At 40.9% G+C, this 21722-nt stretch overlaps 3 protein-coding genes across 5 annotated transcripts in view; 1 reads left to right on the top strand and 2 right to left on the bottom strand.

Annotated features, from left to right (window-relative positions):
• clcn7 (chloride channel 7) overlaps positions 1-10353 on the bottom strand; it is a 29509-nt gene extending 19156 nt beyond the window's left edge. The window contains exons 1-19 of one of the 3 annotated variants that reach the window (XM_030089393.1): positions 10144-10353; positions 8934-9011; positions 7745-7810; positions 7323-7388; positions 7039-7171; positions 6440-6549; positions 5938-6018; positions 5777-5839; positions 5592-5675; positions 5073-5166; positions 4416-4480; positions 4160-4276; positions 4010-4064; positions 3839-3899; positions 2442-2583; positions 1317-1410; positions 1004-1176; positions 717-768; positions 353-480 (exon numbers count right to left, since the gene is read on the bottom strand). In XM_030089393.1, coding sequence (XP_029945253.1) covers positions 353-480; positions 717-768; positions 1004-1176; positions 1317-1410; positions 2442-2583; positions 3839-3899; positions 4010-4064; positions 4160-4276; positions 4416-4480; positions 5073-5166; positions 5592-5675; positions 5777-5839; positions 5938-6018; positions 6440-6549; positions 7039-7171; positions 7323-7388; positions 7745-7810; positions 8934-9011; positions 10144-10257 — 1776 coding nt within the window. In that variant the 5' untranslated portion in view covers positions 10258-10353. The remainder of the gene's footprint in view (positions 1-352; positions 481-716; positions 769-1003; positions 1177-1316; positions 1411-2441; positions 2584-3838; positions 3900-4009; positions 4065-4159; positions 4277-4415; positions 4481-5072; positions 5167-5591; positions 5676-5776; positions 5840-5937; positions 6019-6439; positions 6550-7038; positions 7172-7322; positions 7389-7744; positions 7811-8933; positions 9012-10143) is intronic. The other 2 variants (XM_030089392.1, XM_030089394.1) reach the window with 2 other exon arrangements.
• A 430-nt stretch (positions 10354-10783) lies between these two features.
• Positions 10784-13663, bottom strand: ptx4 (pentraxin 4, long). Its single transcript, XM_030090420.1, has 4 exons — positions 13538-13663; positions 12779-12957; positions 11568-12472; positions 10784-11484 (listed from the first exon to the last, which is right to left on the bottom strand). Exons 1-4 carry the CDS (start codon positions 13661-13663, stop codon positions 10784-10786), a joined length of 1911 nt encoding a protein of 636 aa, XP_029946280.1.
• A 1730-nt stretch (positions 13664-15393) lies between these two features.
• LOC115386779 (solute carrier family 2, facilitated glucose transporter member 6-like) lies at positions 15394-21423 on the top strand. The gene is made up of 8 exons (XM_030089246.1): positions 15394-15447; positions 16142-16413; positions 17840-17936; positions 18443-18542; positions 19334-19527; positions 19635-19810; positions 20011-20306; positions 20896-21423. Exons 1-8 carry the CDS (start codon positions 15394-15396, stop codon positions 21216-21218), a joined length of 1512 nt encoding a protein of 503 aa, XP_029945106.1. The 3' UTR covers positions 21219-21423.
• The last annotated feature ends 299 nt before the right edge of the window (positions 21424-21722 follow it).

The raw sequence follows: 21722 nt of genomic DNA, 5'->3' as shown, positions 1-21722 counted from the left end.
TGTTGCGACAGCGGCCCCAATGCCAGGACCAGAATGAAAGTGAGTTCTGTAGTGAAGCACCGGCGTCCAACCATGTTCAAAGTCCATGATTAGATAACCCATACAAATATGCATCAAGTTAGAGAGAGTGAGAAAAGAAAAATCGGACAATTTATATCAACACTTCAGAGTGAACACTCGCTTATGCATCAGTAAATTGCCTTCTGCGTACAGTGAAGCAACATTTCAGAGACAGTGTGGGGCTTTCTTGGATTTCATCAAATCTTAAAGATTTCTGTTTCGATATGTGTGGTGAGGTTCGGTGGTTTAACATCAGCAAAAATGCAGCACGTCCCTGCTCCTTCACACACACCTCTTGAAAGTAGTCTCCGACGATTTTTGCGGTCATGAGGACGAGCATGATGGGAAGGCCGTAGGTCACGTTCCCCGTCGCCTCCACCATGATGACAGTCAAACTGAGGGTCATTCTCACGATGCCACCTGTTATGATCAGACCGTTTTCACTCAAATCTTACTCAATCAAAAGTTAAAACAGATACAGCTTATAATCATCTTCCCCTCGAATGAAAGTTTCCACAGGACGCCATTCTAGTTTTTAAAGTCATAACCAGGATTTGAACCTGGATCTCCCATATTCATAACTCAAAGAAAACACTAATATATGAACAATGTTACACAAGCAAGCTTAGACAATACTGGACAAAGTTTTTACTCACCTAACTGAGCTGCAGCTCCAATCAGGGCATATTTACCAGGATCCGCCCAGATCTGACACAAAGAAAACACAAACAGCAGGAATTCCCTTATGAATGCTGGGCTTTTAATTTCTCCACGATATATGAGAGATCACACTTTTAATTTAATTCTAAATGGCATGAACTCAAGCTCATCAAAACACCGAATGAAGGTAATTCTATTTTTCTTTCAGTGCAACAATCTGTTGAGCGCGTTATGGAGCCAGCTGAGTCAATGTTCTGAGTAAAACGGGGTCTTTCACACACACCGAGCTACTCGAAGTGAGGGAGGCAAGCAGGATGCCACAGAGCCGGCCCCAGGCCGCGCCGATGAGGAGGGACGGGATGAAGACTCCGGCGGACACCGACAGGCCGTAGGTCCAACAGGCCAGGAAGAAATACGTCAGAGTGAACAACCCCAGCGTCAGCGGATTGTACGTCCCTTTAAAGCACAGAAATGAAAGTGAGCTATTTTGTTTAATGACTGTAATCGAGTTCACAAAATTACAGGTTCTCCTCTTTGTGCTTATCGGTGAGGGTTTTTTTTTTTTAATCCATAAATGAGGATAAGGTTCGTGTCACCTGGCTGATTGTGGAAGAGACTGCGAACACTTCTCTCAGGAGTGTTGAAGAAGGCCGTGGCCATGGAGTTGTACTCCCCGTCTGCACAGAACAGCTGCAAACACAAACACGGAGACAAGAAGAGCGGGAAAGACAGATTTTATCTGTGACTGCATTCTCTCCTGCTTGCACCGGCTTTTAAAGAGTTCTGAAAATACTAAAGATTTATTTAAATAAATTTAGTTTATTAGCTTAGTCTTTTAAAATTTTAATTATTATCTGAATCTGAGGTCAAAAACATTAAACGACAAAATTTACACAATATTTATATACAGTAGAATACATTAAACCACTAAATTAAAATTAAATGAAATCTATTTATTGCAAAATACCTGTCACGTTAGAGGAGAGAGAACTAAACAATTACCATAAAAACATGGATTTATTCAGTAGCTAAAAAAAAGGCCATAAACTGTGATTCCCTTTGAAACTTTAGTGGTTCAGAAGCTCACCGTATACAACCCACTGAGGCCTCTTTTATGTATTACAAACAGCTTTAGTGAAGTTTCCCTGAATAAATAATGACGTTATCGCTGTCACTAAACCACTTTGGAGACACATGAGCCAATCCTGCTGCAAATACTCAATGAGACACTGTGAAAAAGACTGTAAACAACCAACAAAGCCTCTGCCAAAACACCTGGACGCAACAAACACAAAGGTATGAAAGCAGTAAAAGAAAACATTATGATAAAACTGATTTTAGAGGCAATTTTATCTGGCCAAGAGCAGAATATATCTCGAAACAAATGTGACGCAAAATGCAAGAAAGGCTCAAATCTATCAGTGTTAAGTGTTCGCAATCGCAGTTATGAAAATTCAGACTATCAACACGTTTCTTTATGTTCTTAAGTCTTGAGGCAATGCTGTCATTATTATAGAATTGCTGAGAAAGCTACGAGGAAAAACAGTGCCGGTAAAGCATCTGAGAAAGAAAAAAATAAAACAATACTGTTGGGTGACGAGCAGGAAGCATCTCGGTTCACTACATGCAATACAGCTCCACATTTTAGTCAAACCGGCCTCGTTACACCTGAAGCAGACAGCTGATGAATTCCACACAGCCAGCGGGAGGTGTGTGTTCACCTGCAGTGGGTATTCTTCGGTGTGTTCGGGCCCCAGAGGCTGACAGTCATTGGAGAAGTAGATCATGGTGAAGGACACCGTCGCCGTGACGGCAGCGACCAACATGGCCTCCATCACTTGCAAACACGGGCGGTGAACATATCTGAGGAGCACAGTCGCATGGCGGTTAAAGCTCGACATTTCTGAGCACCGACAGCGTTCAGCGGCGAATCAACAAAGCTCTGCAAAAAAAAATGTCCAGGCTCAATTGACGTGTGAGTGTGGACTTTCCCAAGTGAAGAGACAGCCCGAGAGCTGAAACAACAGCGGAGAGAAAACAATGCTCCTCTGCCAGAGCTGCCATTGTGTGTCTTTAGGCCTCCTCTCAATAAATGTCAAGTGGAATTACTGTCATGAAATATTAAACACATCCAGACTTCCTGAAACTGGAGGTATTTTTAGAAGCAAGTCTGCTCCAACAGGTAAAAATTGAATTTTGTTTTTTTTTTTTTTTTAATTTCCGGTGATGAACAAAACAAAACTCACAAATGCTCTTGAAATCAAAGCTTTGGATACTCTTGGGGTTTTTTTTTTCTTGACACTGCACATCAGTAATGTTCTATGATTATAAGGGTACGGTGAAAATTGAATCATTCTGTAAATGAGACTAAAATAAGGTGAATGGTTTATGTTGTCTATGTCTAATTTTGTGAAAGCTACATGTGGCTCCAAAGATCTCTGTTTGAGATGAATACTTATTAATCCAAATGTAAGCTTAAATATCTCACAAAATGATTTAGATGATGATTTCATCCTTTCCATTTTTTATATAAATAAAAAAACTAAGTTAGTATATGAAGAGAAAACTTCCATTCACAGATGTAATCGCATCTTTCGATCGTCGAGCTTTAAGTTCCCACCATAAATGCTGCTGTCTGCAGTGTCAACACCACTGCTTCCCTCATTGTTCCTCTTTGAGAAATGCTTTCTCTGCATCCTATTCATAGTTAACCTCCACTAAACTTGCTTGGAGCAGTGGTCTGCCCTGAGAAACCAGGCTAGGAAATCATGTTAATAGTGCAGGGTTTAAAGCAGAGCAATAAAACATGTGCTCATCCTGCAGCTCCAGATCAGTAAGAGGAAAGTAAAGTATCTTATTTGCATTCTGCTCCTCCATGATCGTGCACAGTGCCAGTTACACTTCAATCACATGATCCGTGAGAAGCTGTTTGAAGCGCTCCTCTGAACATTTCCTTATCGGCAACTCCACCCCGTCTCTGAGAGCCAACAGCTGAACGCTTTGTGCTTGCGCTGTGGTTATTTTTTTTTTTACTGTGTTTTGTTTGGCACACTTAAGAGTTGTGATTCTATCAAATGAACTTTAGTGAGTAGTATGTTTTGAGTTCATGAAGTCTTACCTAATCCTGAAGATTGTCAGCCAGTAGTTGAGCACATTGAACAGAGCTCCTAACAATCCACCTGCAAGAAGGAGGGATGAAAAGCTGTAAATACACAGCTATAAGAAGATTATACAAAAACTGTAGGGACTATTATTAAAAAAAAGTTTTAAATAAATGCAAACATGTTACCTATAGCTCCCATAGCAATGAACAAAGGAATCTCGTATAGATTATAGGTCACACTCTAGAAAAAGGATAAAATTGTGTGTCATATTATACAGTCACCAAATACCAGGAACATAATATTCATCAAATGTAACGAATAGAAATGTTTCTCACATCAGTCTCAAAGCGTCCAAAATTGATGAGACCTGGATTGGAAAGGTCTCCGGGGTTTTTGTGGTAGATGCTGAGGAAGAAGTTCAGGGTGAACGTGGAGATCATGGAGGCAAAGAACTGCAGAAAAAGGAAGAAACAAGCAAAATGCATTCTTCATATCAACGTCGGTGTTCTTGATTGAATTCACTTAAACTCGTTGCATAACTGTCATTAGTTAGTTGATGATGGCGATATAAATGAGAGCAGCGTGACTTACAATCCTCCACGTCAACATCTGGTTCCAGAAAGACGCGCCCTCCTCGAGAGAGAACAAAACGCCGCCTGTCAACCAAAAAGGACAATCTGGTCATGAACCGCGGCAGGAACTGAAGAAATCACCTGACCTGCTGGAGACACGCCGGCTCATCTGAAACTGATCAGAAGTAGATCGATCCACTGATATGGAATCTTCCTGCTGACGGCACGCAGAGGCCTTTATGTGCAGCAGGATTCAGACATCGACAGTTGACTGTATCTTTGTGTATTTCACATGTAGGAGGAACTCCATTGTGCCGCCTTTGAAGTGCATGAGCAGTAATAAATGCAGAGCTACGCAGCAGTGACAGTCAAACAATGAGCAAATATGAGGCTACAAGCATCTGGCTACACGGTACGCTGATGGTATGTACAATATAAATAATTAAACTATATAAAATGTCGCACAATGATATGATTATGTGAATATTATACAATGTGTATAAGTGACGGCCTTGGTTAGCGAAGTAAGACTGTAACTTAACGTTTGGTTTTTAAATCCTACTGCTGTGGGTCCTTGAGCAAGGCCCTTGTCCAGTATCAGAGATAGACTGCCTGCACAGCTAATGAAGCATATTGTACACTGTGATTTCCTTTCATGCTTGTGTATTTTTTTTACCAACTGGTGCTCCAAACGCAGCAGAAACTCCAGCAGCCGCTCCAGCAGAAACAAAGTCTCTTTTTTCTGTGTCTCTCCGGAAATATTCAAAGATCTACAAGAGACACACACACACACACAAACATTTTCAATTGTTAAACATTCTCATGTTCAAACATAATCCAAAACTAACGAATAAGATCCTCATTACAAGGCTCAGCTAGATCATCAGCTTTAAAACCATTTGATATCGTGAAAAGAAATAATTAGCTTTTTATTAAAATGTAATTGTTTTGTCAGAAGTGTTAATCAAAATGATTCGTACACATTATATGGCAATTTAAAAAAATCTAAATATGTGTAGAATTCAAGAAAAAAAATCAGTCACAATCTTATTGGTTCTTATTTTGCTATATTATCAAAAGAAGTCTTCATTATTATCTTATAGTATCTATACAAAGTTTCTAAATGTGTTGTAACACTAAGTATAGATGAACCTCTTGCGGCAGATAAGAGTGTAAACATGAACTCCACACTGACCTTGAAGTCTCTCTTTAAAGAAGTGCTCCTGCCCTGAGAAACTCCTGCGGCTACAACGGCGCCCGAATGGATCATGGGACCTTCCTGAGTGTGAGAAACCACGAAATCAAAATGTGCAAAAAAGGATCAGAAGGCAAACAATTCAGAGTGACACGATTTGTGTTTTTAAAAAAACAAGTGTTCACCTTTCCAACAGCGAGGCCACCAACCACCGAGCATATGACACCACACACCTTCACCACCAAGGTCTGTTGGAGGGGAAAAAATAATATTTTTTTTTTTTTAAAAAGTTATGAAGCTGAAGTTGAAGCACTCTGATCAGTGTCTGTATTTTCTGAGCCCGTACCTTCAGTCGCACCACCCTGGGAATCTTGACTCCATTCAAGTAGCACTTTATCTGAGGAATACCGCTTCCGGCTGCAATGGGCTGCAGGAACACGGTGTGTGTGTGTGTGTGACATGAGAGTTATTTCACAGAGGAAACCAAAAGTGAAAGACTGGCTGGAAAAGAATTTTATCACTAAAACCAACATTTTAAGGAAGCGTTACAGCAGCTTTACACACAAACCCCAGCTACTTCGCATGGGGCTACTCTGTGGCTCAAGTAAGGAGGAACATCTACGATAATGTAGTATTTCACAACACATTCGAAATAACATGCTGTTGAAACATTATTATTGTTATTTTTTTTATTGCTTTAGCACTGATGATATTTGAATTCAAAGTTCGACATAAATCTCACTTGAAGGACACAATCAGACACACCAAAGTGAACGAAAACCAACAAGATTCAAAATTACGTCAAGCTACTCAAGACAAGGTCAATATAAGAAACCTTTTAGTGTTACCTCAAAAAAAGCCACGATGATGGCTCCCAGCATGACAATGGCAGAGTTGAGAACAGCCCAAAGAATGAGAGAAATAGACAGTCCTCCCACTTCTGTAAACTTTTCAATATCTGTGAAGATTCAGAGTTAAGGAGGCCGTCCTCAAAGACCAAGGCTGAAAACTCTCCATGAGACGCTGAAAGGGCTGAAATGATGGTAAAATTAATACATTTAGACAGTCTGTATAAATACACGCTAACAATCCAAACATAGTCTGACTTCTGGAGTTATTGATTATTGAAGCGATAAGCAGCATTATTATCATATTATCTGATAATGAGAAGTCCGATTATCACACCAAGATTTGCAAGACGTAATGTGAAAGGGTTCAATCAAAGGACTAAATAAGGATAATATTCTTACATTTTGAGATTTGACTACATGTTTTTCACTTAAATGCAATAAGCATACTGATGATTGACTGTGGAACAAATACTATCTGCAAAACGACAATAAGATTAGCTTTGATTCTAGCTTTGAAAACCTGAACTGAATGATTTGCATGTAAAACTCAGCCACCTTGTGCTTATAAGTTGTATCATATTGAAATATTAGGATACTTTCTTTGACCACTTGGTATTTGATCCCCGCCAGCTGCTCCACCGCAATGTCTATAAAACAGGCGATGAGGCCGGTGAGGAAGCCAATCAGACCGCAGACCACCCAGCGACTGATCTCCAGACAGCGGAAGCCCTAAAAAGACAGCATGATTGAAGGTAAAGAGGGAGGGGATGAAAAGTAGGGACTGGTTTAATGAACAAAAGTGGAGCGTTGGTAGTTTGATAAAAGCAAATCCCATATGAGTGAATGCTGGATACTTTCAGGTGATTCCTGCTCAACTGACCATGTGACTCATCCTCCGCTCCTCTTCAAGGAACAGCTGGTTCTCAATGTTATCATAGTCCAAACTCTGGAATGAAAAACACACTTGATGAAGAATGAAAAATAATTTAAATCACTGAGTTAAAAACACATTAAACAAAAGGATCATGACAAATGATGACAATGTGATCAGCTCTCTGTGGATGTTCATCTTTTGACTTGAGTTCAATCAATTTCGGCAACCTTCAGTCAGCGCAAGCATGTCCCGAGAAAAACCTGTTTCTAAGGTGTCCAGTCTGTTTAATGAGATTATTGCCTCCACATGATGTGCTTTTCTAGTTGTGTAACAGGGCAATGTAACAGCTCCACAACTTCAATCAGCTTTCATTTAAAAACATGTTGAGTAAAATCAAGGATTTTCCAGAATGGAGCGAGTGGCTTTACCTCATATTTAAGAGACAGCAGCTTCTCGTTGTGTGGGATCTCCTTGGGTCGCCCCCTGAGAGAGTCCTGTAGGGATAAACACACAACAACAGGGGTGATAACACCGACGCTTGAACACCTGTGAGAAACAGCAAGGAGCTTAAAGTCACCACTGACGTCCGTTTCACTTCAAGACAAGAGGAGCAGACAGCTTTGACGGTCTTTACCCCGCTTACAAACCGGTGCAACACAAGGAGGCAGAGGAGTGACGAACTGTAGGAAAAGGCCACAACGTTTCCTTCAAAGCATTTAATGCACAAAATTTCAAAAGCAATCAAAAGTTACCATTAAAAAGGTGGGTTGATTTTTGTTTTCTCTATCTTATCTTAGACTTGTAACAGTTGAAGGAAACGCTGTTCCATACGAGTCGTGCATACACAGATACAAGCCAGCTACAAACACATCCAGAGTGCTACAGCTCACACACCCACATGCAGTGTTAACTGGACCTCTGAGACATATGTAAGGTGCATAAAACGGCATACATACGCAAAACACACAGTGGAAATACATTTTGTTCTCAACAGTTAAGCAAGTCACATGCAAGGAGTTATAACCCGATCAGCCTTTGAAAACCAAACTATATTAAGGGTTTATTCATATAAAGCTGAATGTGCCTGACTGACTAAAATACCTTAAACTAGAAGGATGAATAAAAATACAAATAAAATCAATGAAACATGATTTCACATTTCTTCACGTTCACAGTTCATTTGTTGAACCCGTCGCTCTGTTCATCCTTGTTTAAGATTTACATGGTGTGTATGTCATTTACATACATGTACATTTTCACCTCATCATGACGGAAACCAGACATTTTCCCAACACGTGCTTTTACGCACACTTGGTGAGTCAAATGCCAATTGCTCCATTTTAGTCCTCACTTCTGTATCGGCCTTCCCAGATTAGGCTGCAGTCTGGGAGGAGCAACAAAGGCGTGGACTGTCCAGTTCATATGGGTCTGCCACCCTTAAGCAAATTTGAAACTTTCCAGGATGTGTCAACTCAGATTTCAACACGGAACTACTCACAAATGGGAAGATGGGGCAAACTATTATTCTAATCTAAGGAAATAATGAAAGGATGATTTGATCTGCGGGAGTGACAGACATCAAGAAAGTGAGATGACATCTGGAACTCGGAACTTTACCTCATCTGATGTCCTCTCCTCCTCCAAATCCACCGTGCTGAGTCTGCCTATCTGAAATAAACTGCCTTCTTCAGACAGCTACAGACATCACAGACAGTAATAGAAATATATATGTGGCTATTTGGATCCATTTCCAAGCTAATGAGTTCATGGCAATGTGGCAAATAAGGTTTTCATTCATGTAAAATGTAAGGAATCTCAAGTCACGAGAAAACAATACGTATATTTAAAGAAATCTAAAGATAGCATACTTCAATAGTATTTGGGTGACATTACGCTTAAAGTATTTATCTCTAAGGTTTTTGAAGAACAATAGTTGCTTTACTTTTATAGTCAGCCTTCATGAAATATTAAGACTTTACAGGAGGCTGACCAAAACAAAGTTCTGCTTTGACACAGATGATGATTACCTACAGTAAACTCTACATTAACAAAAACATAAATACATTGTTTAACAGACAAGTGTAGCTCATTTACTTCCCCTTAGGTCAAGTATTTTTGGAGGGTACTGTATCATAAAAAAGGAAGTTGTTTGTTCCCACTGAACTTCTGAACAGTTCAATTACAGTGCAAATATTTAGTAGGAATGAATACAATTGCCTTATTCAGAATAATGTTCAGTATATAGGAGGACACACACGACCACGTGAGGTTGATTGTCCACAGGAGTGGAATGTGAGGTTATCTGGTTGTGTGTTTGCCCTGTGATGGACTGGCTTGGTATCTACCCTGCCTGTAGATAGCTGGGATTGGCTCCCTCGTCAATGAAAATCGAGAAATGCTACAGAAGGGTTCGATTGATAAACAATGGAAAATACTACCTTAAATGAGTCATTCATATCAATGGTATAAACTCTGGTTAACAGCGTGAATCTACTTGTAATTTCTCTAGAAATGTGAATCCACCTATTCGCATAACGTACTTAGAGTTGACTGACGATAATTTAATTATTGTTTTCACAAAACAAGCTCGAAGTCTCACTTCAGACCAAACTGCAAACAAGCCATAACACATGAAAACACGCCCCATAGGACCGCTGCACGTGATCCAATACATTAGAATTCGTTACGAGCATTCATAACTCATGCAGCATGTTAAAAAAATAGATAAAGAAGTAATCATATGGTGGCTAACAGACACACAGCATCCTCTTGCAGCTGCAGAAGTGGACAGCTGTTGGGCTCAGTTAGCATTCGGGGCTAGCTCTACCTGTCTGGAGTGCCTCGGCTGCTCGGAGCCGTTGAGCAGCGGCGTCCCCTCCCCGGCCGCCCCGGACTCGTCCGGCCGGCTGGACCACGAAACCTTCTTGGTGATGTTAGACATGGCGGCTCCCAGGTAGCTCACCGCTCCGACTTCATGGATGGCTAGGTGTTTCTTTCTTCCTCAACTCTCCATAACCCAACTCACGTAACTCGTGATGCTTTGTAAGGGTCGCATGGAGGGCCAAAAATAAGCGAAGGACGCAATGGCTGCTGGGAGATGGAGTTTATGTGGAACCAGCGACAAGTAACCCTCACATGGGGAAGGATAGATAGATAGATAGATAGATAGATAGATAGATAGATAGATAGATAGATAGATAGATAGATAGATAGACAGATAGATAGATAGATAGATAGATAGATAGATAGATAGATAGATAGATAGATAGATATCCCTTCCCTAGGCAAATATATTTATATGGCACCATGAAGACACAACGCAGTTCACAATGCAAAAGGGTAATTATTATGTAATATGATGATTGTCATGAAGCATTGTTACAACAAACAAATAATCAAATCACAAACTTTTATGTTGCCTTTTAAACTTCACTTAATTTTACTGTCCATGCGTGAAAGTTCAACATTCAGACACAGTGCTCTAAACACTCGCAAGCAACTTGCTCCACATCTCCATGGACCTCCTTTATATCCTCCATTCCTAGCACCACTCCTCTGGGCACACCTCTGCCACTGGCCACCCCTTCTACCTCTGAAGCACTCAGCACCCGGTTCCACATCCTGAACCCAGCTATTTGTCCAGCAAAACCCTCGGCAGGGTCAAACCCTCCACCAACTGAGTCCTGCTCCTGGCCAAGCACCACAGATCCACCTCCAGGAATCTCCCAGGCCTTCCTGAAGTTCGATCCAGAGGAGATGAGGTACCGATCAGTGTAGTGCCAGAAACGGCCCTGGATGGAGGACCACACGACACACAGGTGGTGCCAGTGCGCATCCAGAAGTGAAGCCACAGGAAGACGGCGATAAACTGGATCTCCGATGACAAAGTCCAATGAGTGTGAGGAAAATGAGGAGGGTGGAGAGAAGGAGTATGAGTAGGAAGACAGAGGAAATGGTGTAGATAAAGTTGAAGGTCTGCGTCCATACAGGACAAGCTGGTTGTCATTGTTGTCTGTGGCATAGGAGAGCAGTGTGCCGATTGGTGAAGCCTCCACACGAAGCCACAGGCACACAGAAAGCTCAGGAAGGTCCGGGAGACTCACAGAGAAGGAGACATAATTCTCTGCTGACGCTGAAGGGAACAACAGCATGGAGTCCACATTGCAAACTGAACAAAGAAGGAGAGAGAAGGTGATGAAATATTTTCAGTGGAATATACAGTTCAGTCAACCACAGTTAACTTTTACTTACTGACTGCATCCTTCCTAGGCAATGGCTGATCTGGGATCTTGTGTCTCACGGGAATTTGCAAGAAATCACGGATTAGTGAAGACTCCAGATCTGTATGACTGTCTTGTTCTTGGTCTTCCCCCTGAGTGTGACCGATCGGGCCGTGTGTACCCTCCAGCCTTATCCTGTCCTGCACATCTTTGCTGAATTCAGGACGGGATGAATGATGTGACAGGGGTTGCATTGATGACGGATGCTTGTGGTCCGGTAAACGGATTTGTCTCTGAAGATGAGAAGGAGACTGAACCTGGGGTTTGGTCTTATGAACCTGGAGATGCTCTTGATTATTTGGAGAGGGCCTTGTCTGAACTTGAGTCTGGATTTGGGACTGGGAGTTATGATAATCTTTGAGTTCTGGATGTTGGACTTGGTGCCTCAAGCGAGATTTCGACTGAAGCTTTGGTTTGAATTCAGGCTGGTTTTTTCCGTGGAATTGATGGGAGTTGGTTTTGATTTGGTGTCGATCCGGTATTCTCCTGGGCATCCCTCCTCTATCCATCATCCTTCCATGTGGCTCATAGTGTTTTTGTGCAGTGATGTTTGAGGGAGGACCTCTGATTTTACCGTTTCCAGTCTCCTGAAGGATCTCACTGAGCTGGCCTTCCAGCTGGGATACACGCAAGGCCTGTTTTTTCATGGTTTCCTTTAACCCTTCTAATCCAAGGAGCAGCTCATCGTGCTGGGTTTGCAGGGTAGCCAGACTCTCCTTTTGTCTTTCAAGCTCCAAGGTAAAATTTGAGAAGTCCAGACCAGGATCTGGCATGAGTTTCTGTGTGTGCCGACACTTTTCCCGTAGCTTCCTCTCCATCAACGCCAATCGTGCATCCATCCGCTTATTCTTCTTCTCAAGCTTCCTACTCCAATCTCTGGAATTGATATTTGAGAAAAATGTTGAAAATGTTGCTGTGCTGTTGCAGTTTTTCTTATAAATTTCTAAATAAGTTCAAAACATTGTGTATCTACCATCGAAAAGGTCTACATGGGGCAAAATATTATAAGTTCTTGTATATACCCATAGTTATATATTTTCACACACACTGTCTTGAACAATTCAATTCAATTGTCTCTGCTTTCTAGAGACACTTTTCCATCCACATACAACCCATGCACAGGGATATGTCTTGTTTATATCAGCTCATGTGTGTACAAACCATTCTTTACACAGCTCTAACCTGAGAGTGTCTATGTCCAGTGCTGTACTTTGCTTTAGCTGCTCAAGGTCCCTGGACATGTGATGGGAATGGTTGTTCAAGGACTGTACACGACTCTTCTGGCCCTGTGAGGAGGTTTTGTCTTGGTTCAGGGCCAACATGTCCAAACGGGCCTGAGCGGAAGTCTTGAATTGATGAAACTAACAGAGACAGAAGAAATGTATTTTATGAGTCCTTTAGCAGCTGTTTGAAAGCAGCTTTTTCCACCATTCAACTTCCAGTCATCACTGTTTGGAATAGTTTTAAATGCATCAGTAACATTACATGTATAAGCAGTTAGACTGTTTTCCATAAACTAAATCAAAAATACTGCACATAATGACATGCTTTAATGGCTTATGATGAGGATTCAATTATAAACGAAAAACACAAAGTAAAATCAGAGGTCGAAATATATTTTGTTGCTGTCATGGAAATAATTATGTTGCTAGGGGTAGGCGATACAAGTGATAAACTTCTGCCTATACCCTTTCAGTCAATGTATTGTTTTAAGTGTAAGAATTATGCTTCCTGTGTTTTCCTGTAAAAAGATGACTGAAATAAACTTAACTAACTAACTAAAAACTTAACTAACTAAGGTCCAATAGTCTTTGTGGAAGATCGTCCATGAATTAAGGAAAGATGTTTCATACTGATCATGGCCTGTTCAACTACAAAAGCAACACATATATATGATGCACACATGCATGCACACATGCACTCAGTTATCTTGAAACTGACCTGTTCATTGAGTCGTCTCAGTTTCAAAGACATCGGGTCAGCTGCCTGCACCTTGGCAGACTGGAGCTGCAGCAGAAGCACATGAAGCAGGACTGGGGGCCAGCGCCTGGTCTTGAGGCTGCCCATGGTGCAGCTGAGCAGGAAAGTGTGGAACTGATAGCCTGGGTCTCTGTCTAGAAGAGTGGAGGTGAGAGAAATCATGCAGTAGATCAGAAAGAGGCATATCTCAAGAGGGCTGGCCTTCACACACACAAACACACAAACACACACACACAGTGCAGAAATGCACTCCCACATACTCGAGGAAAAAACACTTTCCACTTTCCACAACACCACCAGGGAGCTGAGAGGAAACAGATTGATGCAGCAGATTCTTAGTTTTTCTCTGTGTCAAATCAAATAAGCATGAAGAAAAGAAACTAAACTTTTCAATACAAGTCAATTTCCACTCTTTATTTAAATATAGCAGGATGAGGGCATGCCAGTTTATTGTTGAACAGTTGGAAGTGATGTTCTTCATCACATTGTCGTCTTCTTCCTTGTCACAAGTCCACCTAATTCTTGTTTATGTGTTTCCTACTGATATGTGTATCATAGAAATGTTAAGGGCGATGTCGTCATCTAACTGAGGGTTGAGTAGATTTGCGCCCTGAAAACAATATGGACTACAATAACAATTGGAAAAGTTTTTTTGGGTGAAGCCTGGTTTGATGAGGAGAGATGACATCCATCCCACTTTGAATGATCCGGTTCTCTTATCTGGAAATGTCTCCGATTTTATTACATCCTGAAATTCCTGACACCCAGAGTCCAGACCAGGAGTTAAAGACAGAGTCTCAATCTTTTTAGTGCCTGCCTCCAACAATCAAACATGATCAATATTGTACTTATTCCTCAGAGACTGTGTCTGCTTGCCCAACTAATTTATTTACCCTCTGCTTGCTCAAGTGGAATAGTTGGTTTTTCTTTGTAAAAGTGCCTTTGGTAATTGTGTTTGTTTTTGGAACTATATAAACTACATTAAATTGAATTGATTAGTTTCATTCGACAACTATTCATTCTGGAACTGATGCGCCTGTACCTAAATAAATCATGATGGCACATTGTTTGAAAACGTTTGACAAACACGTATGCATGAGGATTTATTTTGAAAGCTTTGTTTGCCAGTGTATTTGTGTGTAGTTGTAATGAAGTAGTTACTCTCGTGATGTGTGGGTTGACACAAATACCGCAGACAATTTCCTGCTTCCTCTGCTTCCTCTAGCAGGTTTTTGAAGCGATCCTCTTCTCTTTTCTCTTTTGACAGACCAGACCAGGAATCATAGTGATTTGTCGCCCTTCTGCTTTCTGCACCTGACCTGGTTGTGAAATAATGGCACCATTTACACTACTGACATTAAAAGTACTGAAGTGAAAAAATGGAGCTTTAGCTCAAGCTGTTTTTCACTGATTATATACAGAAAGGAAAGGAGGGAGTTTTTGATTGCACTGCTTAGTGTATTCAAACAGACACTTCATACAAGAGAAGGAGGGCCCAATTGAAAAGGCAGCGGAGATTTCGGTTTCAGTTTTTATACCAAACACCAGCCTTCTCGTTTTCCACTTCCTATGATTCGTTGTGTCAGACTGGAAATACAGTAACTGCACACTGACCGGAGGATCATCAAGTTTGTCACAAGAACAGGACAGGAAAGACAAAAACCTTTCAGACTTTAGCAGACTGGCAGCTTCTCATCGTGTGTACAGATATTTTAATAGTTTATTTTTTTCAACAGACAAAACAGCATCCCAGATATTGAAGGATAAAACAAAAAAATAAGAGTGTTTTTTTTTTTTTTTGCCACACTGTTGTGAACATGGATGAAGAGACTCCGCTGCTGAACAGAAGACGAACTTCATCCAATGCAGAGGTTTGTCAGAGTATACAAATTTTGACTTAGAATTATGTATTCACTCAGTCTGTGATTGTTGAGTTTAACATGGGGAAAACCAAACGCTCCATCTTTTTGCTTATTATTATGTTGTAATGAGGATGTATGATAAGGAACTCCTATCACAAATTTCTCCTCCACAGCTCTGTGAACCTAACTTTTTCAGACTAATTTACACCGAACTGTGAACATGTAGCAGCCTGTGAAATCTACTGACAGTGACTTACTAAAGTGGATAGCCCAATTTGGAAATGTGACCATATTTTTATTTTAAGGCTTTATATGGCATCAAAGTTTTTCCCCAAGCCATGATTAGATGTTTTAGTGAATTTCATTTATAGCATAAACAGGCTAAATAGCATGAAGATGTGAATGCATTTTTGTCACGCAATTATTTTTAACATATCTTACCAAGTCATATTTTTCTACAAAATAATTTATTTGCATAAATTTATCCTGAATATGACTCACTAAACTTGTTTGTCACATTGCGTTTTGCTGCTGATTCACTGTGCATGTTGTCGATCACCAGAGTTACATGTTTCCAATCAGGTGCACTGACTCAGTTTGGAATGCAGCAATTTTTATGTTATTATGAGATTTTAAAAATGCTATTCATACATTTAGAGATTGCGTTAATTATGCAACCTCTGTGCATCCACTTGGACCTCAGATTAAAAACTCGAAGTTGTTCCTGGCCGTGTTCTCGGCCGTCCTGGGGAACTTCAGCTTCGGTTACTCCCTGGTCTACTCGTCTCCTGTCCTGCCTCGGTTCACTGGTCCTGATGCGGAGCCCCGGCTCCGGATGGACAGTGCGCAGGCAGCCTTGTTTGGCTCCCTCTATTCTCTGGGCGCCGCAGCAGGTGGGCTGGGCGCCATGCTGCTCAACGACTGCACTGGACGGAAAATGAGCGTCATGATATCAGCTGTGCCTTCATCTGTTGGGTGAGTATCAGAACCAGGAAACGCTGCTGTGTCTTCTGTGTCTCATTCACAAATAAGTGCTGACTAATACTCACTTTAACACAATTCACTTTTTTAGTGGCAATGGGAAATACATATCATTACAGTGTGTTCATGGAATATCTGAAATTAATAAATATTATTTCTTCATAAACGTTTCAGAGAGTATTGTGGGTTTTTCATTTTAGGTTTTCCAAAAACCTAAAACCTTAATTTTTTTAAATTTAACTTTTATTTATACCGGTGAGTCTTATTGAGGCCCAGAGTCTCATTTTCAAGAGCGCCCTGTCATCATGAAAACTTCAAATCAAACGATTTGAGCATAGCACATTCAACATTTTCTTTCATTGAACATGAATTGATCTAAAATCTATCTCAACAGGATGTATTTGAATCTCAAACCTTTTGACAGATTAAAAGTATTTAAAAAAAAAAACTACAATCAGCTTTCAGTATTTTGGTCAACTGAGAAAAAAATATTTAAAAGTCAAGAATCATGTTTATTACACTTTCTAGTTCAATTTAATTTTATTCCATCAAAGCACTTTTACAGAGAAAATAACATCAATGACAAATGAGCAAACATTTATCTTTATGAAGTCAAGCGGTCAGAGACAGAGAGCCAAAGACGGATCTCAGAGATCCGGAAGGAAGGTACAGACAGAAAGCACAGCCTACAGGACAGAGACAGAATGTTCGTGACATTTACTGGAAACATGTGAATGTATGGAAAAGACAAAATCAGAGATCATTACCATAAAGAAGGTCTCTCAGCAATTTATGCTAAGAGCAACTTAACCACACTGGCCAGTCCTAACTGTAGGCTGACTCAAATAAAAAACGAAAAGTGGAACAAGTTTGAAGACTGAACTATCACAGATGCCACAGCTTCCACAAGAGATGAAAACTGGGAATTCTGTTCCACATTTTACATTTAGAACTCACAATAAGTGGGTTTCTGACAACAGAGTGTTATAATGGTATAATATTACATTGGTGGAACCCAGTTAAAGGCTTAATATGTTGCAAAAAAAAAAAAAATTAATGATGATGACAATATGGTCCAGTTTCGACTCTAGCAGGATGTAAAATCTAAGTAAAATATGTTCTTCCTCATACAAGAAATGAATGGAAACTGATTAAGCAGACATTTTTACTGGTTTTTGTATCATCGCTGATCAGCAACATCATAGCAACATTGTAAATATTTTTACGTGGGCATGTGGATTTTTTTCTTTTTTTTTGTCAGAAAAAAATACATTGATCTGATTACTTTCAAATTATTTATTGTATGTGTGTGTGTGTGTGTATGTGTGTGTGTGTGTGTGTGTGTGTGTGTGTGTGTGTGTGTGTGTGTGTGTGTGTGTGTGTGTGTGTGTGTGTGTGTGTGTGTGTGTGTGTGTGTCAGGTACATGCTGATGGGAGGAGCAGTGGATTTATGGATGCTCCATGTCGGTCGGTTCCTTACCGGTGTTGCTGGAGGAATGACTGCAGCATCCATTCCTGTAGGTCACCACTGATTCAGATGTCTCAACCCTGTTTACCTGTAATAGGATGGGTGAACGTCAGACGTAACTCTTGTTTTTGAAAAAAAAACGAAACTGTGAAGATGAAAGATATTAGACAGATGGCTGATCTGGCAAAAAATATATTGAAAAAACATAGAATGATTTTCTCATAAGCTCACATGGGGTTTATCATGAAGTGACCTGAGGAAAACATATTGTAAGCTGCAGATCTTGCATCAGGGTAATAATCCAAACCTGAATGAATGACTTGAACTGTTCCACTGCCCGCTGGAGGATCTCTGGATGACGCCAAAAGTCAAAAACCATCTGCAAGAAGCAGAGACACCAACCTTTCATTTCCAAAAAAAGAGACCCTCTTCAACTGGGCTGCTCCTCGACACCTTTAGAGATCATGAACAAAAGGGGCGTTGAAGCCCTCCTCCTGCACCATCTCTGTTAAATGTGTCATCTGAGGAGCACTTTTTCTGCCCTTCATTATGCAGGTCTACATCGCTGAGATTTCCCATGCAGGGGTGAGAGGAGCTCTTGGCTCCTGCCCACAGATCACGGCTGTGGTTGGCTCCCTCGCACTTTACGCTCTTGGTAGGAACTCACTAACACTGATTCAAAAATGGCTGAACTAAATGATATGACGAGTTTGCACACATTTCATTGCGAGACAGATTAAAGAGCTGAATAGATTAATATATGATATACTGTATACTCAAAACACAAGATGAGTATTTACCATTTATGAGGCAAGCGAGCATGAGTTTTCCCATTTCTTTCTGTTTTATTCATGTAATATGATGAATATACTGTTATGTTGTGTCAAGTTTTTTCCTTTCTTTAGTTCAACTTCTGCTTCTCCCAAAGAGGTCTGGGTTACTGATTGTAAGAATAAGAATAAGAATAAGAATAAGAATAAGAATAAGAATAAGAATAAGAATAAGAATAAGAATAAGAATAAGAATAAGAATAAATGAATAACAAGTCCAATAGATTCATACTTATTTCATAATAGTGTTTGTTGGATTTTTGAAATGATAGTATATGGTACTTAATAGTATGTTGAAAATGTTTTTCCAATTCCAGTGAGAAACCTATTTGGAAATTTTAGAGAGTTTCTGAGTCTCTGTAATTTGAGTTAATTTAAATTTTTTCAACTGATTTTAGAACTTATAAGAGGAACATATATTCATGGATTTATATGGTCTTGCTATTTTGGGATTCAGTTTATAAGTGCTTCAGTGAGCGTCCTTCAAAGGGCTGAGAAAACACAGGTGTACTCTGTCCTGTGCTTTCACTGCAGTGCCTCTTATCATGTCTGTGACATCCGTTCATTGTCTGGATTTTTTTCTGCTCTCTTGCTCAACATTTTTCCTCTTTCACAGCTTTGGTGGTACCGTGGCGGTGGCTGGCAGTTGCCGGTGGAATTATCCCTCTTCTGATGGTTGTGCTGTTGTTGTTCATGCCCTGCTCCCCCAGAAGGCTCCTCTCTCTGGGCCAGCAGAAGCAGGCTGAGCAGGCCCTCCGCTGGCTCAGGGGAAGTAGCTTCGACATACACAGCGAGCTCAATGCAATACAGGTACAAGACAAGCAGCTTATTCATAGTCATTCTTCTGCAGTAACGAATAATTCAGAGGTCACTGGTGTAACTCACTTCATGTCCACTCTGTTTTTTTCCAATTGCAGTACAGCATCGACACACAGACGAGAATCACCTGGTCCCAGCTGCGTACACCTAAGTACTACAAGCCAATCCTCATCTCTGTCGGGATGCGATTTTTGCAGCAAATGACAGGAATAACGCCTATTTTAAGTTTCCTGGAGTCTATCTTTGATGAGAGTAATGGCCCTTTGCCGGCAAGGTACAGCAATATATCTGATTTGTCAAAGATTTTTTGTTTTTCTAGAGGTTGTTTCGTTTTTGAGACAAAGTTTATGCGTATTTATCCCAGTTGTAGGACTGGCAGCTTTAGAATCAGTAATTTCACCTTGTTCTTCATGTCAAAATCTGTAAGACCTGCTTACATGAAATCCCAACCCATTAATGTTCTTTCTCTCTCAGCGCTAATGCTGCCATTGTTGGTGGAGTCCGCCTCCTGTCTGTGACTCTGGCTGCCTGTTTGATGGACAAAGCAGGACGCAAAGTCCTGCTGTACATATCCAGCATGCTGATGTTCCTGTCCACTCTGACTATGACCCTGGTGTTTCACAACCCAGCTTGTCCACCAGGCCCCGCCCCTCCAAACGCCACTACTTTGGACTCCGGCCTTCAAAGTGACATTGGAAACACTTTAGTTGGCAGCCATCAAGCAGCAGCAGGCCTCATTCCTCTAATCAGCACTATGGTTTTCATATTTGGTGAGTTTTAAAATCATCTAATTGAAAAACTATGTCTTTGCCCATGTTTCTAGCTGTAGCGGTGATGTGGCTCTATAACGAAACATTAGCTGAACAGTACATTCCTTTTGTTCACAAATTAACTTTTAACTGAGTACTATCAGAATTGTGCATAGACTTATGGGTTTTAGTATCAATCGATGTGAAAAAAATTAAATCTCAACATTGAGTTTAATGTCCTTCCGCCATTTTCACCGGACGTGTGTAATACACACAGTCGCCATACCAGGAGGACTGGCGCTGTAGCACAGACTACTGTCAGTACAGCGCCGTAGCTCTTCACAGAAAAAAAGAAAAGAAAAAGAAAATCTTAGGGAGGCGGCTTTTATGAGTTTTCTTCAAAGATGTATCCGGTCAATAAAGGAGATGGGCTTTTAATGGAATACAGGTCATTATTAGAGGATTTACGGTATGTAGTACAATAGAAGTGAACGTAAAACTCCCAACCTGATGTGCTGCGCCCTCATAAAACATCTCGCAACATTTTCTACTTGTATCATGATATCATCCAGTTTAATTCGGGTGTTTCACCCTGTTGGTTGTCTCCTAGGATACGCCATGGGATGGGGCCCAATCACGTGGTTGCTAATGTCAGAGGTGTTGCCACTGGCTGCCAGGGGTGTGGCTTCAGGTCTGTGTGTCACCGTCAGCTGGCTGACGGCCTTTACGATCACATACTTCTTCAATCACTTTATGCACGGGTACCTGTACGTGTTCTACCTGTGCTTCACCGTGGTGTGTGTCGTCTGCCTGCTGTTCAACGCTCTGTGCGTCCCAGAGACTCGCGGCCGCTCACTGGAGGAGATCGAGGACTTTTTCAGGACAGGACAGTTCACGATCAACCAGGATGAACCCAGAGCAGAGTCCACCTGAAGTCAAGCAGTGATGGGAAAAAAACAAACTGCAGATTGTAATGAAGCCCGCTATAAGATAACTAAAACACAGATGGCCATAATAATTAAATAAATAAATAAATAAATAAAACAAAGAGAAAGGTCTCTTTGGGACTTCACTTCATCAGAGCCAATCAAATTGCTTTGCAGATGACTGACAATGTTCGACAGTGCTTCTGTATCGTTCACACGCGCTCCAATTGTTTAAAATGAGTCTGTAATGACATTTCTCTCTCCATGAGGCCTCCGACACAAAATTGATGCACCCTATTTTGATTTAACCTTTTATTGGTGAACATCTTCACAAACGGTGCACGTTATCCAAAAACTTCCTTTTTGGACTTGGGCCGCAGGCAGGCTGCAATCATTGTGGTTGTATCCAAATGTGGCCACACCTGCCCACCACCCAAGTGGTACTCCAGACACCATACCTCCTTCCAACCAACTGCACATTTTCCTGGACTGGCAATGGGACCCGCACATC

The sequence above is a fragment of the Salarias fasciatus genome, chromosome 4, assembly GCF_902148845.1.
Source record: "Salarias fasciatus chromosome 4, fSalaFa1.1, whole genome shotgun sequence".
Classification (NCBI taxonomy): Eukaryota; Metazoa; Chordata; class Actinopteri; order Blenniiformes; family Blenniidae; genus Salarias; species Salarias fasciatus.
This window is presented reverse-complemented; position numbering and strand designations above follow the sequence as displayed.

What these genes read in the sequence shown, in the direction of transcription:
- ptx4 (XM_030090420.1), bottom strand. Translation starts at nt 13,663, where the DNA reads ATGGGCAGCCTCAAGACCAGGCGCTGGCCCCCAGTCCTGCTTCATGTG. An exon ending in TGAGACGACTCAATGAACAG is followed by an intron (nt 12,958 to 13,537) that starts GTCAGTTTCAAG and finishes TGTCTCTGTTAG; the next exon opens with TTTCATCAATTCAAGACTTC. An exon ending in CTGGACATAGACACTCTCAG is followed by an intron (nt 12,473 to 12,778) that starts GTTAGAGCTGTG and finishes TATCAATTCCAG; the next exon opens with AGATTGGAGTAGGAAGCTTG.
- LOC115386779 (XM_030089246.1), top strand. Translation starts at nt 15,394, where the DNA reads ATGGATGAAGAGACTCCGCTGCTGAACAGAAGACGAACTTCATCCAAT. An exon ending in AATGGCCCTTTGCCGGCAAG is followed by an intron (nt 19,811 to 20,010) that starts GTACAGCAATAT and finishes TTTCTCTCTCAG; the next exon opens with CGCTAATGCTGCCATTGTTG. An exon ending in CACTATGGTTTTCATATTTG is followed by an intron (nt 20,307 to 20,895) that starts GTGAGTTTTAAA and finishes GTTGTCTCCTAG; the next exon opens with GATACGCCATGGGATGGGGC.